Below are 13,324 nucleotides of genomic sequence, written 5' to 3' on the forward strand. Positions count from 1 at the left end.
ACTCAGAGCAGCCTCCTCGCCCTGACAGTCCTCCCACAGCTGAGCTCAGCAGACAGGCCCCGAAGGGGAGCCCTCTCCCTCCCAGGGCAGGAACTGAGCCAACACCTTGTACAGAAACAAGGGAAAACACTCCCTGATTTTTAATCTGACTTCCGATCACAGCGCAATGGGCATCATACACACTTCCAGACCCTGTGGTGGGAAACCCTGATGGGGGGGCGGACAGAGACTCAGAATGGGGGTGGAGGGAATCAAAATCAAATACCTGGAGTGCAGTGGAGGGGGGTGAGGGGGGCCGGACAGGCAGTACATTCCAATGGCTCCCATAAGGGGCAGCCAGAGGCCTGGGTCCCCCATGCCCACCTCAGGTGCCTCAGCTGGGGGTGATAATGATGGGGCAGGTGAGATGCTGCCATCCCTCACCCCATCCCCTGGGTGCACCAGGGGGCAGGGATGCAGGGGATCAAAGGGGGCAGGCCCTCTTCCTTACCCTCCCAGCCACTCCAAGGTGTGGGGAAGGGGAGCCACCTCCTCTGTCTCAGAGGGAGGCTCAGAGAGGGCGGGTCACTTGCCCAGTCATGCAACACAGCAGGGACTAGAACCCAGAAATACTGGACTGTCCAAGGTCAGGGCAGTCACTGAAGCACTGTGCTACACCCCACGGATGGAGGGAGGATCAGCTGGGGAAGTGGAAGGGAGAATCAGATTCCCTCTCACACTGGATCTGGATAAATTCCCTACCCATGACCCCTCCCCCAAATCTGCTCCATCACTGCTCTGGGCTACCTGATTTTCTGGTCTATACACTGCAGCTTGGCTACATTGAGGCTGGGTTGATTTATCTGCCCCTCTTCTAACGAGGGACCTTCCTATCATCCTACCACACCAGGGCTCAGGACTTAGCCTCAAGGAGAACTCAGCTAGGGGCAGGGGACACACACCATTGTTCCCATCCTCCAAGTACCCCAGTAATCCCTCAGGCCGGTCCTAATATCTTTATGGATTTTGTTTTTTCTAAATCGGTACAAAACTGACAGTGATCAGCTCCGGTGACGAGAGGTAGAAACCGGCCAGGCAGCCGGAGAAAATGGGGTGGAGTGAGTCAGGGCATAGGGCCAACTGGTGTTGGGGTAAGGGTGTATCAGATCCTGAGGGCCTCTATCGAGGGGTGGAGGTGTGGGCATATCTCCCCCAAGCACAGGGGTCCCCATAATTCTTTTCCTGGTTCTGCCCCTCCCCAGATTTATCAGAGAAAATCTGAGATTCAAGGCAGGCAGGGTCTGGGGCAGTCAGACTGGAGTGGGATGGGGGAGATAAGAGTCTTCACTAGTACAACCTAACCACCCCCTCCCAACCCCGGGAGGCACCACCTTGCCCACCACCAGCCCCCCAAACCCAACATCCCCCAATCTTGCAGACCACCCAACGCAGGAGGGAATAGAGGGCTGGAACCTGGCATCGTGGAAATAAATTTATCCTTTGGGGGATTCCCTCTCCACACTCCATCAAGAAAAAAGTTGTAACCCAGGGGGTGATCTGGCTTTGGGGTCAGGAAGGGGATGAGGGGCACCCGGCAGGGATGGACCATCGAGTTAAGGCTGGAAGGTAGGTTGTTGTGTCTCTGGGGGTTGCTGGGCGGGGAGATCTCCCTGGAACGGGGAGAGCTCAGCCTTCTCCTCCTGACTGACCTAGGACTCAACCCTCAGACCCCGATTAGGGTCCTTGGGCCACCTGCATCTCTCTGCCCTGTGCCGGTGGTGCTGACGGTCCAGAGGCTGGCCTCATAGAGAAGCTGCCAGGATCTGTGACAAGGGGATGAACGAAATGAGAGCCCTGTGAACGGAGCTGGGGAAGGCGGAGCGGAGGGTGGATAAGATAGCTAAGGACCAACAGATGCTTGGGCAGACAGACACGGGGAAAGAAGATGCAGGGCAATGACAGACACTCTCTCTGGAGAAGACGGGTGGGGGCCCCCACGGCCAAAGCAGCACCTCCCCACCCCCAAGCCCCGCGCTCACCCTCCCGATCCCAAAAGGCCAAGGCGCCCCTTGGGGCCCGGCCGGGCACACGGCGCTAGCTACAGCACTAAAGGCGGCGGGCCCAGGAAGACGGATGCGGAGAGGGGCTGGACCTGGCCGTCGTGGGAGGCTCCCCTCGCCCTCCACCTCTCCCCGCAGGGCCCGCGGCTGCGGGGGCTTGCCAGGGCTGGCCAGCCCGAGTCCTTCCCCCGGCGCTCCCCGCCTGAACCACCCCGCAGTCCCCGGGGTGGGGGGGCGGCCCCCGCCTGGCCGGTCGGTCGGGGTGCAGCCGCGGGCTGGCGCGACGTCACATGATGGCGCAGCGGTTGCGGCGCAGCGCGCCCTGGAAGCGCAGGGCGGCGTGCACGTGCTTGCAGCGGGCGCAGCCAACGCTCTTGAGCAGCTCGCTGAAGAGCAGCAGGATGTGCCAGTTGTACTTGGCCGAGCACTCCACGTAGCCGCACTTCCAGGTCTTGCGCACCAGGTGTGACACGTTCCAGCGCGGGATCACGCGCCCGCGCTGCAGGTCCCGTTTGTTGCCCACGATGATGATGGGCGTCTCCGAGGTGCCGATCACCCTGCGGGGTGGGAGCGGGAGGAGATTTCAGAACGACACAGCCTGGTCTCCCAACCCCTGGACTTCAAGAAGGGCAGGCTGTACCTGGTCAATACTGCTACTACTACCCTACCTCTGTTCCGGGCACAGTGCTCAGTCCTCGGGGTGCCTTATATTCTCTAACGGGAACAACTGATCTAAAAGGTGGGTCTGTTATCCCCATTTGACAGATTTGAAACCTGAGGCTTATCTGTTAACTGGGTTAAAGTTAACAGATACGTGGCCCTGGCAGTTTTGCTCCCAGAGCCCCGGCTCTTACCCACTGCATTAGACTAGTCAGCCACCCCATGGTAAGAAACCAAAAGTGAGTTATTAGGAATAGGGACAATAAAATGAGTATGTCTGGATGTCTGTGCAGGAACCAGAGGGTATGTCACCAATGCCCTCCTCCCCACCGCCCCCCCCCTTCCCCTTTCCAGGGCTGTGGATAGCATTGGAGTCCCCAGAGGTGGACCCTCACCTCGTCTCTAGGATCTGCTGGCGGATGGTCTTGACGTACTCAAAGCTGTCAAAGCAGCAGATGTCGTAGACCAGGATGTAGGCGTGGACGCTGCGGAGTCCCCTGCAACAGGCGTCTGCCCACTCCTGCAACACCGCAGCCGGTGCCAAGGTCAGAGCAAACCTGAGGGCTCCCTTTGCCCCCAGCCACCTCCAGGCATAGACAGAGGGCATTCCCTCCTGCCACTGCACCTCAAGCCTCCCACACCCACACATCCCTAGGAGGCCTGGCCCAGAGCAGAATGGAGGAGCTCGGTGGTGCAGCAGCGGCTTCCCCATCTCCAAGCCAGGATAGGGCAGGTCCCACTGCCTGACCTCTAGAGTCCCAGCACTCACTGTCGTGTGCATTTCTGGAGCAGAGATCTGCCTTGTCCCATTTCATCGCCCAAACCATTCATGCATTCCTCCATCCACTTGGTCCTCTGTTCAAGTACATGTGTCATGTGCCTGCCTCTAAGAGCCAAGCCCTCTGAGCTAGTTGTTCCATCTGTTGAAATCCTCTGTCTTCCAGTTTAAAATCCTTCTTCCTCCTCCAGGGAGCCTTCCTGCAAGCAGGGGACTACTCCCTTCATTTCTTGTGTGCTAAGAACACTCTGATTCTACCTTGGCCATTAGAGCTGTTTCCATCCCCAGTTCCCTAGTTCTGCTGTGAAGTCCCAAGAGGGTGAGAGCCAGCCAGGCCTGCTGTGTTTTTGTGTTGATTCTCAGCAGGCTCTTTCATTGCACTACTTAGGCTGGTGAGCTCTCTGTGGCCTTGAACCCCCCTTCTCCATGCTGGGATCCGTGCAACTTCGGCCTACAGCACTGCTCTGAGATTGCTACCCAGAAGTGCTCCTTCTGTTTGCTCCACGCTGCCCTCAGGATTGAGAAGGAGAAGACTTCAGGAAAAAAGACTGAGACTAGCTGCATAGTGGGGGCTGACTTAAACCAGGGCCCAAGGGCAGCTCTGGGGAGAGAGAGGTTCCTGAATGCTTATGGCAAATTCTCAGAGAGGGGCTGCTGTTCCAGAGGAAGAGGCCCCTGGAAAGGCTGAGTGTACTGAAGAGAAGATTCCTTAAGAGATTCATTAGCCGGGGCGCCTGGGTGGCTCGGTTAAGCCTCTGCCTTCGGGTCAAGTCATGATCCCAGGGTCCTGGACTGGGCTCTCTGCTCAGCGGGAAGCCCGCTTCCCCCTCTCTCTCTGCTTGCCTCTCTGCCTACTTGTGATCTCTCTGTCAAATAAATTAATAAAATCTTTAAAAAGAGAGAGATTAATTAGCCGGTTAACCTTCCAGCAGATGGCAAATGCAAGAGCAGTTGAAGCCAACGGGTGTGTGGAAAGAGGAGGTCTCTGATGTTGGAGGAGGGAGAGGCCTCCGAGAACAGAGGGCATCAGGGTCTTCTCCCTTGAGGGCATGGGCAAAAGACACGGAGGAGGTGCAGGCTGGTGCCCTGCCGGCTTCTGAGTTGCCTTGGGGCAGGGGCCAGGCTCAGAGGACTCGGGCTGGGCTCTCCACCTCAGAGCAGGAATGAAAGAAGAAAGACTCTGATGGCTGGCCTGGTGGAGAGTTCAGTCCGGCTCCAGAAAAGCACATCCTGACTGAAAGGCTTAGGAGGCTGCTGCAGTGCATTTCCCCTGGGAGATGATGTGGCTTTTTTTTTTTTTTTTTTTTTTTTGTGCTGAGTTTTAACTTTGGTGCAAGGGGAAGATACTGGGGACAAATCTAAAGCCAGGAACCAGGGGGCTGGATTCTCGGGCCAGGGATACAGGGAAGAGGGCAGTGCCTTCTGGGAGCCTGGGACCCTCTGGTGCATGGGGTTCCTCCTCTCACCGCCAGGAGGAATGGGAGCTAGGGGGAAATGGGCACAGAGGCTCCCACCTTCTTCCAGCTCTCTGCTGGGGAGAGGGAACAGCTGCCAGCCTCTGAGGGTGACAGCCTCACCTCTGCCCCCACATGCTGCCTCCTCCAGGGGGCCTCCAGGCTGCCTTCCCTCCCACTGCTCTCTGGGGGCTCCAAAGAGGAGAGGAGGAAGGCTCCTGATTATTTGGGTTGTGCCTTCACCCCTGATTGAAGGGAGGGAACAGGAAAGCTCAGCTTTTCTTCCAAGCTAGCTCTGTGCGGGGTTCCAGACTGGAAGTGACCATCTTGGGGCTGCATCAAGACCGGGGAGCAGGGGAAACTGAGTCCAGTTCTAAGGACCTGGGAGCTGAGGGCGGCTCTGCCACCTGGGTGCGGACCCTGCATTTGTTGTTCATTTCTCTAAGGCTAGCTTTCTCCTCTGATGGGAGAGGGGCTACAGGGGGAACTGCTGAGGCTCAGACCACTTTCCTGGGCTGCCTCTCTGCTGTCATTGGAGAAGAATGTATTTCTCTTCTCAGACAGGGGCCAGTGAGATTCTTAGCTTTTATATTTGATCTTTGAGGATGCAGGGTCCCTTCTCAGTATGTCTCTGCTCAAAGTCACTTTTTTTGTGCTCCAGGGCATCCAGGAGAGTCTAAAACTCAGGATCAACCAGGAAGAGAAAGGACAACAACCCAACAGAAAAGATGGACAGAGGACTTAAGAATTGTGAGAAAAAGAAATGCAAAAGCTCTTATGCCTATGAAAAGATGCTCAGCTTCAACCATCATCAGAGACACAAACCAAAACCACACCGAGACTATCACATCTCATCTATCAGACTGTCAGAACCCCCCAAATTGGACACTAGAGTCTGATGGCCAGGCTTCAGGGAAAACAGCGCTCACATACACTGCTCTCACAACAACAGAAATATGCAACTTTCCTTCCAAATTCAGCTGCATTTATCCTTTGACCTAGCAACGCCGTTTCTGGGGCTCGATTCCACAGATACGCCTCCCCCTGTGCAGAGAGACCATGGACCAGGCTATTGGTGCGGCAGACTGGAAGTTGGACACACAAGAAGGGATGCCATGGTCCCTCTCTCCAGGGGGGTGTGGCACAACCGTGCTACTGACATTCAGATACCAACCCTCGGGGAAAATCTCTAGGTTATAATGTAAGGCAAAAAGACCAGGTGGAGAACTTTTTTTTTTTTTTTTCTGTAAGAAAGGGAGTGGAAGAAGAACACATTTTCTTATTTGTTTAAAGAAACTGGAAGTGTGAATAAAAAGCCAGCGAGGATGGCCATTGAGAGTGGGGCAAAATCAGGGTGAAGAGGGCAGGGCGGGACTGGGATTTCTCTGGGTGTACCTTTTTGCAGTTGGGACTTTTTTCCTTTTTCCTTTTTGTTTTTTTTATACAAATTTAGACTTTGAAACTATGTCTTACCTATTCCAAAACTGGAATTAAATTAAAATTTAATCTACAACACAATGTGAACGAATAAGCCACGCTCAGTGAGCAACACTGGAAGGGAGACTGCGGACACACTAAGGCCTCCATTGAAGTCTCCTCGGAGGAGAGGCACGATGCCCTGACCCCGGACACATGGCCCCGACCTCGTGGTTTCCAAGGGGCAGATCAGGCTTTTGTCTTCGGTGTGGGTCCCTCACACCTGGGGCGGGATAGCCTTGTGTCTCTGGACTTGGGCCACAGTCCTCCTGCCCGGAGTTGCCAAGACAGTGCTGAGCCTGAGCCGCTGCCCCAGAGATGGCTGGCTTTGTGGTCACAAGTGGCCAAGCTACGACCCCTGCCTGTCCTTCCAGAGAAACCTCCGAACATTCCCGTCAGGGGCTTCCTTAGGTGAACAAATGCCTCTTAGTGTTGAGCCACCAGAGGCGGAGAGAGAGAGAGGGAAGGAGGACCTGGTCCCTGCAGGGTAGGGAAAGGAGCACTGTCAGCCAGGGCACTGGGGGCACTGGAAACCAACCCTGCAGGAAGGCTGCCCCGTGGGCTAGTCCAGAGGTCAAGGGGCACAGCATCACTTAAAGAAAGGCCTTTGGATGAAAGACTGGTCGGGGCCTCCCGTCTCCAAGAACCCACCTTTCCCAGGCCCTTGCTTTTCCTTCTGCTGCCCCTTCTACAGACGCCATGAGTCTGAGAGCCTGGAACACTAGCAAGCATCTAGTGTTCCTGCCCTGCTTTCCACTGCCCCTTCCCCGCCCAGTCCCACTCAGCAGACGCAAGGCCGCCAAGCACACACTTACTGCGTGTGTGACCACTGCCTGCTTGTCTTCACCTGACTGTGAGTAGAGTAGTTCCAGGAGAGCACACTGCACATCTGTTCTGCACGCCATCCCATCGACCCTGGCGCCCAGCCTACCACACGTTACACGCTCATGACATGCATGTGGAATAAAGCGGCACCCAAATGTCAGCTCTAAGCAGGGTGGCCCGCGGTGCGGCACGGAGCCCTTGGAGCCAGAGGATGGGGACGGGGCCAGAGCCCAGAAAAGGTGGGAGACCAGCTTCTCCCCACCCCACTCGTGCCCACCAACCGCTGCCACCCCCCTGACTCCCCAGTCGGCTGCCCCAGCAGGTTCTGGGCCCTCGTACCTGCAGCGTGTTGACCGGGAAGGTGCTGATGGGTGGGAAGTCGAGGATCTGGAGGTCGTGCACGTGGCCGTTCATGACGACGGCAGGCAGGTAGAGGCGGCGGGCGGTGGTGGGCACGCAGGCCTCGCTGAACTCGTTGTACAGGAACTGGCGCACGATGGCACTTTTGCCCACGCCTCGCGCCCCCAGCACGGCCACCCGGTAGGTGGAGACCATGCCTCCCGCCCCGCTCCGCCACCGCGTCCTCGCCGCTGCCTGGGGCTCCCCCGGGCTGCATATTCCAGGGGCTGGGGGCTCAGCCACCGTCAGGACCCACCATTGCTGCCCTTGCTTGCCCTGGGCCCTCTGCGGCCTCCACCTGGACTGTGGGGACAAGAGGTGGGCTTGGTGGGCCCGTTTTTCCCTGGATCTGTCCTGTTACTGCCCCACCTCGGGGACTCAGCTGCAGCAGCCGCTGCCCCTCAGCATGCCTTCCCTCTCCCAGAACACCTAGCCGCATCTATCCGGAGTCTCTCCATCCTCCCTTCTCCGTCCACTCCCCCCGCCACCCTCTGGTGGGAATCCCTCTTTCTGTATTATGACCTGACTCTTGGCCAAGTCTGGCCCACCCTCGTACCCCCACCAAGGCAGGCTGTAACGCAGAGCAACGCACACTAGATTTGCTCCAATCTGAGCTTTCCCACAGAGCCCGGGGGGGAGCCGAGTCCAGGGGGGCTCAATGGAGGCGCTCCCAGCATTTTGTGGAGAGAGGTCTTAATTGGGCAGGACGTCTTACAGCCCTGCTGCCAGGAGGTACCTGCCAGCAGCCGACTCAAGTTACCATGACAACCCAAAATATCCCCTATTTCCAAATGTCCCCCAGTGAGAAGTCTGGACTGATGACCGCTTTGGCCCTGGAGCCCGCCACTTGGGGAGCACTTGGTATTAGCACACCCACACAGTGGCCATTGGCAGGACAGGATCCCTCAGGGGAAGCAGGTATTGCCACTTTAGAGAAGATTCAAGAGGGGGCGAGAAGGGGGCCCAAGGGCAGCTACTCCCCTCCGCAGCGTTGTTGCAGTCCCTCCAACTTCCAAGTTCAAGTTCTGGCTGGTGCATGCCTATAGTCCACCGGCTACATCTCATTTCCTGGCATCTCCCCGAGCTCAGAGGGTCTGGCACACAGCAGGTGCCCAGGAAAGGGCTGCTACAGGCTTGGGCCTTGCTCTGGGTTCAGTCGCTCCTTGCCTGCTTAGTTTTGGTGACTTTAGAGCTTAGGTCTAAACCCCAGCTCTGACATTTCCTAGATGTGGTCCAAGGGTGCATCACCTACCCAATGAGGGCTACGCTCTGCCCATATGTAAAGTGGGGTTAAGAGTCCCTATTCCTGAGATAATCCAAGTCAACTGTCTTCTCTTTCTGTGAGGGATGGTGACCAGGAAGGCTGGTACTAAGCCTGAGACTTTCTGTCCAGGGACTGTTCGCAGGAGGGTGACACCAGCGCCTGCTCCCTGGGCCCAGGGCAGATGGGTGGGCTGGATTCCCACAGGACCAAGCATGCATTCTTCTCTGCGGATGCATGTTCTTTCCATATATGCCCAGTTCATGTCTGAATGGCCCTCAGTCTGGCCTGACTCAAAAAATCCAGTCCACTGGGTAAGTGTACACACAGCCTAGTAAAACGTAGGGCCGGATTTGGGGTGAGAGCCACCAAGGTCTGACTCCCAGCTCTGCCACCTAAGAAGTGGTCTTGGGCCAGAGACTTCCCCTGGTGTTGTGATGCCGTGAAAGTGATGCTGAAAGGAAAAGGCCAGGGCCTGCAACAGCAGGTGTGCAATTAATAGTGGCCACTGTTGGGTCCAGGGATTCCTCATCCATCTGAGGTTTTCTAAAATCTCAATGGGACTCCTAGCAATCCCAGGAAGGGTCACTACCCACTCTTGCTCATGTACTTGGGGTGTGGGGTGTGTGTGTGTGTGTGTGTGTGTATATGAGAGACAGAGAGAGAGAGAGAGAGACTCTTCTCCCCGTTTTATTGAAGGTAAAACCAAAACCCCAAACCAGAGGCTCAGGCAAGCGGAGACCACACACAGAGCTGAGCTCTCAACTAAAGACTAGGACCCTGATTCCTTTTGCCCCATATGGTATCCTTTCTCCAGGAGACCACACACAGAGCTGAGCTCTCAACTAAAGACTAGGACCCTGATTCCTTTTGCCCCATATGGTATCCTTTCTCCAACAGGTGTTTATCTACTTCCCTGGGCTTCCCACTGGGGTAAGGGCCTGTCCCTCCTCCCCATAAATCCCTTTAGGCCCTGGGCCCCTCAGGCCTCCCTGGACACTGTCAGCATGGCAGACAGCCTCCGCTTGGTTAATTACATAACCAGCACAAGCAGCTGGGGAGGGGGGCACCTGGGGGAGGAAGAGAGGGCAAGGAATGCAAGAGGAGTCCCCCCACCTCCCTCTGGGTGTGGCCACTTAGAGGGATCTAAGATGTGTCCTACCTGCAGATTCTCCTGGACGCCACACTCCCTGCGCAGAAATCAACCCTTTCTGGAGAATAGCTGGGAAATAAACGGGGATAGTGCTGTAGCCAGGGAGGGGGTGCAAGAGAGGCCACCACTGGGCTGGGGCCAGCCTCCTGGAACTCACCAGGCTCGAGTGTGGCCCTGTCCCTGACTCAGAGGTGATCGGTGCCCCCTCCCTCTTCTCTGGCAGGAGTCCTGGGTCTAAGTGCCTATTAACCCAACGTCCCTAGCTGGGTGGGGACTGAAGGGGGCTGTCCCGAGAATCAGGGCCCAGCCCCCTGAGCGCGACCTCTCGGAGGCCTGCGCTCTGCAGTGAGTCTGCAGACAGCGCCTCAGCAAGAGAGGCAAGAGACGGGGGACACACACGGGGGCCCAAGCCTGCTTCTTTTCCCCTCCCTGGATCTGGACACACGAGTCCTACCCCAGACTGATAGCCCTGGCTTCGCGGGCCCATGGGCCGAGTCACACGTCTGCCCGCTGTTTGTCCCCACACGTTCATGTGGGAGTGAGCGGGTGGGGGCGTCGGAGGCTGCTGGGCTCCCCATGACCTGATTGGTGGGAGTCTGGCGGGGGGGATGCCGGAGCCCTGCCTGCTCTCCGCCTCCAGCACCTTGCAGCCCCCCCCCCTCCCACCGCCGCCAGCTCCCGCTCTCACGTGGCCGCCCCGCGCAGCTTCCCCGCCAGCCAGCCGACCCCCTCCGCCCTCCTCGCCCCTGCCCCCAGGCCCCGCCACCTCGCTCCCACCAGCCCACGGCCCTGCCCCGCCCGCCTTCCCTCCTCCCGCCGCTTACCCGGGGCCGTCCTAGCTGCCCCCGGCCCTGGCCGGCCGGCCGGCGGGGCCGCGCTCCCCCCGGGCTCCGGCGCTGCCCCTCGGCTCCCCGGCCCGGGGGGAGAGGGGTGGGGGCGCCCCCGGCTGCCCAGTCGGCGCGGGTTCAGCGGCGGGCGCGGAGGGCAGGTGCGGGCGCCGAGGGGGCAGGAAACCTCCAGCCCAGCGCTCCCTCTGGAGCGCGCCGCCCGCTCGCGCCGGCAGGAGGGAGGCGGAGGGGAGCGCCAGGCCGGGCGGCGGCGGCGGCAGCGGCAGCGGCGGCGGCGGGGGGGTGGTGGTGGTGGTGGTGGTGGTGTCGGGCTGGCGTTCCGCTGGGTCCCTGAGCCTGACAGATTCGCTCGCGCGGGCCTGGAAGAATTCTTCTTGAACCCCGAGCCTCCTTTGCACCCCCTCCCGACCCACGCCGCCAGATTTTTAGCTCCCCACTCCCCGAAGGGGGTGGGAGGAAGGCACTGGAGAGGCCCTAAAGCCTTCTGCTGCACTCCAATTCCTTCCCTCTCCACCCCGCCGCCCTCCACGTCCAGACTAGCTTCCCTCTCTAGATCTCCCTCAGACCTTTCCCAGGCCAGCGCGCTGGCCGCACCTGTGTGCCCCTCACTCAGTGCTGGCGACAGCGTCCCGCTTCTCCGCCGCCGCACGGCGAACGCCGGGCGGTCACTCTCGCCCTTCGTGGCAGCGGAGCAAGAAGGACAGACCGGGGTAGCCGCAGAGCACAGCTTATCTCCTGCCAGCGAATGACCTCCACTCCCCTAAACCGACTGCCCCCCTCTCTTCTCCAGACTGGGAGATAGCAGCGTTTGCCAGGGGTTGCAGGCACGATCACTTATATATTTATTCTAAAACCACCGGCGACAGCGGCATTCGCCGTCGATAGCTCGCATTCCGCCAGGGTGTACTATGTGCCAGACACCGCGCTCCAAGCTTTGCCTGCGTCCTCAGATTCAATCCTCCCGGTTCTAGGAGGTTGCTTTTACAGATGAGACCGCTGAGGCCGAGAGGGGCTGAGTAACTGGTCTTACTGAAGGGCAAAATTTGGAATACAAAGATGGGGAATCCTTACTTGGGCGGCCCTCCCAGCCCAAGGGGGAGAAGCAGACCCAGCCTCACGAATTCTGTGCTGGGTGAAAAGCCTAGGTTCTGGAGGAGGGCAGGAGGGACGAACTAGTTAGAGTCATGAGGCTCAGAGGAGGCAACTTTGAAGGAAGGAGCCTTGAAAGAAGTGGATTTGGGGCAGCGGGTGGGAGGGAGGCTGTGGGAGAGGAGGGCTACAGGTGAGGGAAGGCAGGAGCAGGTACAGAGCTTTGCAAAGGGAGTGCTAGGAGCAGAGAGCCCAGGGCCTGCAGCTTGGTGAGAGGAGGCAGGGAAGGGGCTTGAGGTAAGGTCTCAAAGGCGGTGCTTGCTGGGTAAGGACTTGGATTAGCCCTGGGCAGGATAGGAAGGCGGTGAAGGGTCTCTAAGCAGGGCAGCCACCTGGCCCAGAGTTGCAAAAATGAATTTTTAGTTGCCTGCAGGTCAGAGAGAAGGAAAGGCAAGCTCAGAGCTCTCTCCCGTGCTTTACCCCTGGAACCCAGCATTACCCACTATGACTTTCTAGACTTTCTATTACTCATGGGCTCCAGATTTCTCACCGAGCCAGTTTCCTCCTCCCTTTGGGCTCTGCATTTTGGGCATGTTCCCAACTGCTCCTCCTCCCTCTCCCATCCAGACAAAGCGTAGTGGTTATGAGCCTGGACCTCAGAATTGGACAGATCTGGGTTTAAATCCTGGCCCACCTTCTTACTATGTGACTAAAGGCCCGTAACTTGAACTTTCCTAACTCTATTGCCTTATTTGTAAAGTGGAGATGTGATCAGTTGTCCTCAGGGCCTAAAGGAGCTACAGGTACAGAGAGGTTTTTTGTTGTTGTTTTTGTTTTTAGGTGTAGAGAGTTTGGTTTTTTATTTATTTTATTTTATTTTTTTAAAGATTTTACTTATTTATTTGACAGAGAGAGATCACAAGTAGGCAGAGAGGCAGGCAGAGAGAGAGGAGGAAGCAGGCTCCCTGCTGAGCAGAGAGCCCAATGTGGGACTCGATCCCAGGACCCTGAGATCATGACCTCAGCCGAAGGCATCGGCCTAACCCACTGAGCCACCCAGGCGCCCCAGGTGTAGAGAGTTTTTAATCACAGTGCGGGACCTGGAGGAAGTCTCAACGTGTGACCTCTATTTTTTCTTGCCTTTTAAAAAGACATACAGCTATTCATATGGGAGGTTGGACACCACCTTGGGAAAGCGTTTCCATTTATTCTAGCTGGGGTCTTAGGGCATTGGGGTGGGGTATGAGAGGGACCAGGAAGCAGCTAGAAGCAAATACAGGGCTGAGAAGCATATGGCTTCCTCCCAGAAATATTCCACCTGGAAGAATTTGCAGAGAGAAAT

At 57.6% G+C, this 13,324-nt stretch overlaps 1 protein-coding gene across 2 annotated transcripts; it reads right to left on the reverse strand.

The window, feature by feature from the left end:
• Positions 1-109: 109 nt before the first annotated feature.
• Positions 110-10,938, reverse strand: RASL10B (RAS like family 10 member B). Of its 2 annotated transcripts, none has more exons than XM_045069966.1 (5): positions 10,870-10,938; positions 10,055-10,114; positions 7,572-7,934; positions 3,095-3,219; positions 110-2,596 (listed from the first exon to the last, which is right to left on the reverse strand). In XM_045069966.1, the coding sequence occupies exons 3-5, from the start codon at positions 7,785-7,787 to the stop codon at positions 2,326-2,328; spliced, it is 612 nt and encodes a 203-aa protein (XP_044925901.1). In that variant the 5' UTR covers positions 7,788-7,934; positions 10,055-10,114; positions 10,870-10,938; the 3' UTR covers positions 110-2,325. The 2 variants fall into 2 exon arrangements, with proteins under 2 accessions (XP_044925901.1, XP_004747187.1); XM_004747130.3 differs by lacking the exon at positions 10,870-10,938 and adding an exon at positions 10,203-10,432.
• Positions 10,939-13,324: the final 2,386 nt, after the last annotated feature.

Source organism: Mustela putorius, unplaced genomic scaffold (assembly GCF_011764305.1).
Source record: "Mustela putorius furo isolate JIRA1106 unplaced genomic scaffold, ASM1176430v1.1 tig00003962_pilon_pilon_pilon, whole genome shotgun sequence".
NCBI lineage: Eukaryota > Metazoa > Chordata > Mammalia > Carnivora > Mustelidae > Mustela > Mustela putorius.